The 3583-nt window shown below is 42.2% G+C and overlaps 1 protein-coding gene across 1 annotated transcript in view; it reads left to right on the top strand.

Moving 5' to 3' along the window:
• The window catches only part of MAPK1 (mitogen-activated protein kinase 1), a 107614-nt gene that overhangs the window by 71619 nt on the left and 32412 nt on the right, over window positions 1-3583 (top strand). Inside the window, exon 4 of the mRNA XM_003803280.3 lies at window positions 843-959. Coding sequence (XP_003803328.1) covers window positions 843-959 — 117 coding nt within the window. The remainder of the gene's footprint in view (window positions 1-842; window positions 960-3583) is intronic.

The raw sequence follows: 3583 nt of genomic DNA, 5'->3' as shown, positions 1-3583 counted from the left end.
CTGAGCCCTGACCTATTTTTGTTAACGTGTCTCTCACTTGAGTTAGTTCTCCAAAGAAGTAAAGAATTAAAATGTCTTGTAGTTGTGTGGGACTAAATGCATTAGAGTGATATCTTGTATATGTTGGAGTCTAGCAAAGTCCTTCCTTGATCCCAAGTAGCCCCATGGTGTTGGAGAGCCAAGCGACAAAAGGCCAGCAAGTGATTTTGTGAGTCAATAAGAAATAAGAAGCTGGGTATTAAGAAAAAAAAAAAATTCTAGACACAATTGAGCATCTTAAACATGTTTTTAAAAGGTATGTCTTCAGCACATGAAACTTTCTTTTAAAGCTTTGGAAATAGATGTGACTACTTGAAAGGGAAGGGAAGTGGGAAGAATCTTTGGAAATACTTATATTCATGGACTGAGTAGAAGACTGGAAGGAGGCAGAGTCTGGAGAGTAAAGGGTCAGTTCCCATCCTCCCAGCAATCCCGGCGCTCCCGCAGGATGGGCCTGAAGAAGGGCCCAGTGTTGACTTTACCCAGAACAGCCGTTGTCAAACACCAAAGTGAGATTGCTTTGTGCTAAGCAGATAATAAATTGTGTCCTATTAAAGACTCCTTCAGTCTGTGTCCTAGACTCTGATATATGGATTGTCACTGCCGCCTTTCAGATTGTTGGGAAGATCAAAAAATAGGTTTGTAGAATTCCTGGAAAAGTAATCTGCCATATAGTAATGGTGCAAACTACTTTTTATCATTATTATTACTATTTTCTTAATTTTTGTGATGTTTTGATAAGAAGCTGGTTAGAATTTCTAAGAAAGCATCTTGATTTTTGTTTTTTTGTTTTCTTCTCTTAGATCTGTGACTTTGGCCTGGCCCGTGTTGCAGATCCAGACCATGATCACACAGGGTTCCTGACAGAGTATGTAGCCACGCGTTGGTACAGGGCTCCGGAAATTATGTTGAATTCCAAGGTAAGGACCGAGTTTGCATAAAACCCCAGGAAGTAAGAGAATTTTCTAAACATGTTCCAGTAAGCCTCCCTCTCCAGCTTCTGTTTGTACTTGGGCTGAGGCTCAGCCTACATTGCCAGAGCCAAGGTGTTGTCTTAATCTCTGGGTAATCTCCTTGTTTAACAATGAACTTCTAGGCTTTGGGATTCAACTGCCACCTCAACTTGAATAGTGTTGTGAGAGTTGGAGGATGGTCCTCTCCTTTCACCCTTTCCCACTCCTCACTCAGCTCTCCTGAACTGCTGCCCATGGCTGCCACTTTCAGGGTCAGGCCGGATTTGTTAGAAGTTACCCAACAGTGTCTATTACTGTGAACAGCACCAGGACTGCGCTGCTACTGTCAAATTTATCTGATAATGAAGAAGGTCTGTTAGGCAGAATTAAAATATAATTTGTTGTACTGGAAGAAAACATAGGTGTGGAAAGAATAGGAACTGCTTTGGATTCTTTGAAAATTACATGGTATCCCCACCTGTGAGTGAAATGCCTTCCTCTTGGTCTCCAGGTGACTGGAGAGTATGTCTAGGTTGCATCCACACTCTGCTAACAGGGTCTGTGTCTTGGTTTAAGAATTGATTGAATACATTTATGAAAGCAAAAAAAAAAAAAAGAAAGAAAGAAAATGAAGCATGAGAACCTTATTAGGTTTATGAGCCAGGAGCCAAAAATGGAGAGCTATTACGGAGATTGAGAGTCAGTATTTTTACGATGGCATTTCAAACAGTATGTGAATAATGTATGAAAATCAGGTAGCTAAGTGGGTCTGACATACTACCTATATCTGGAATCTGAGATTATGCAATTCTGAAACACAGCTCCATCTGCTGTAATGTAAAGATCCATGAAGGAAAGCAATAAAAATAGATGCTGGCTCTTGTGCAGGAGCCAGAATAGTCCTGAGAGGCTTGATGGGAATGAAAGGAACAGGTCTGACTAGTGCATAGGCTTCGTTCTCTCCCTCCTTCATGAATACAGATCAGGTATTAGATTGCTTTTGTAAATAAATGGAATTTATTTAAAATGTTTAGTTATTTTTGACATATCCTACATCTGTTCCATTGAGTTATAAAAGTAAAATCTCATTAAAATATTCTATTATAAAGAAAGAGTAGGTGTAACTGATGTTTCAAAGAAGAAAATGCTGTGTTGATCCTCTTCTAATTCTGTATCACAAATAACTCCACACAGCAGGTTCTTTGAGCAGCTGTGTGACAGCCATTCCAAACAGGGAGCCTTGGCCTGGGAACGCAGTGCCGGCTAGAAGGGGCTGTCAGCGTGTCTTCCGTCCTGGTGTGCCTCTTGGTCTCACCATCTCTTTTCTGGCTTGAGTTGCCCCACCCTTTACTGCTCAGTCACCTTCCTGGGGGAAATAGCCAGAGAGGGCATGCAAGATGCCCAGCATTCTCTTCTGCTCGCCAGAGTTACTGGAAACTGAGAATAAATGTCTTCTTTGCTACACCTCTAGCCTGAGAATGTTACTTATAGGATTGTATTCTTCTTTTTTTTTAAATTGATTTAGAAGATGTCCAAACCCATAGAAAAATTGAGAGTATGGTGAATATCCCTAGGCTCCTAAACTTGGTTCATCAGCTTTTAACATCTTGCCATATTCTTTATCCCTCTCTCCCAGCCTCTCTCCCTCCTCTCTTCTTTCTTTACGTGTCTCTTCTCTTTTGTCAAACCATCAGACACTTCGCCACTTTCCAGCTAGGCCCTTTAGGGTACCGTAATGTTCCTTAAAAGAGAGCTGGTCTTCCCCACAGCCCACAATATCCTTAGCATACCTAAGATGATCATCATTGATTCAGTGATATCCCAGTTGTCCCCCCCCAAAAAAAATTTTTTTTTTTTTTGAGACAAAATCTCACTCTGTCACCTTGGGTTGAGTGCCATGGTGTCATCATAGCTCACAGCAACTTCAAACTCTTGGGCTCAAGTGATCTTCTTGCCTCAGCCTCCTGAGTAGCTGAGACTACAGGTACCTGCCACAACGCCCAGCTAGTTTTTCTGTTTTTAGTAGAGACTAAGTCTTGCTCTTACTCAGGCTGGTCTTGAACTCCTGAGCTCAAGCAATCCACCCATCTCAGCCTCCCGGAGTTCTAGGATTATAAACATGAGCCACCATGCCTGGCTCCAAAGAAGTCTTTGTAACTCTTTGTTTTGTTTCCAGTGCATGATCTGATGAAGTTTCATGGGTTATTCTTGGTCTAAAGCAGTCTCCCACCCTTCCCCTCTTCTCCAAGATGTACTTTGCAGAGCATATATAGGTCACTTGTTCACATTCTGGATTCTTTGGACTGATTCTTCCTAATCAGACGTGGACCGTACATTTCCAGCACGAGTGCTGCATGTGCCTGGAGACTGCACGTGTGAGACTCCTGTGTCCCTGCAGCCTCCTCCCAGTGGGCCAGTACCTTTTGATGTCCTTTCTTCTACCAGTTAGCATATTGGTGTTATAAAATGGTAATTTTCTAAATTTATTTATCCTTTTTTGAGACAGAGCCTCAAGCTGTCCCCCTGGGTAGAGTGCCCTGGCATTACAGCTCACAGCAACCTCCAACTCCTGGGCTCAAGCGAGTCTCCTG

Source organism: Otolemur garnettii, unplaced genomic scaffold (genome assembly GCF_000181295.1).
Source record: "Otolemur garnettii isolate 467f Iridium unplaced genomic scaffold, OtoGar3 scaffold00292, whole genome shotgun sequence".
NCBI classification, from domain to species: Eukaryota; Metazoa; Chordata; class Mammalia; order Primates; family Galagidae; genus Otolemur; species Otolemur garnettii.
Note: the sequence above shows the minus strand (reverse complement) of the source record. Positions and strands in the feature narration are given on the sequence as shown.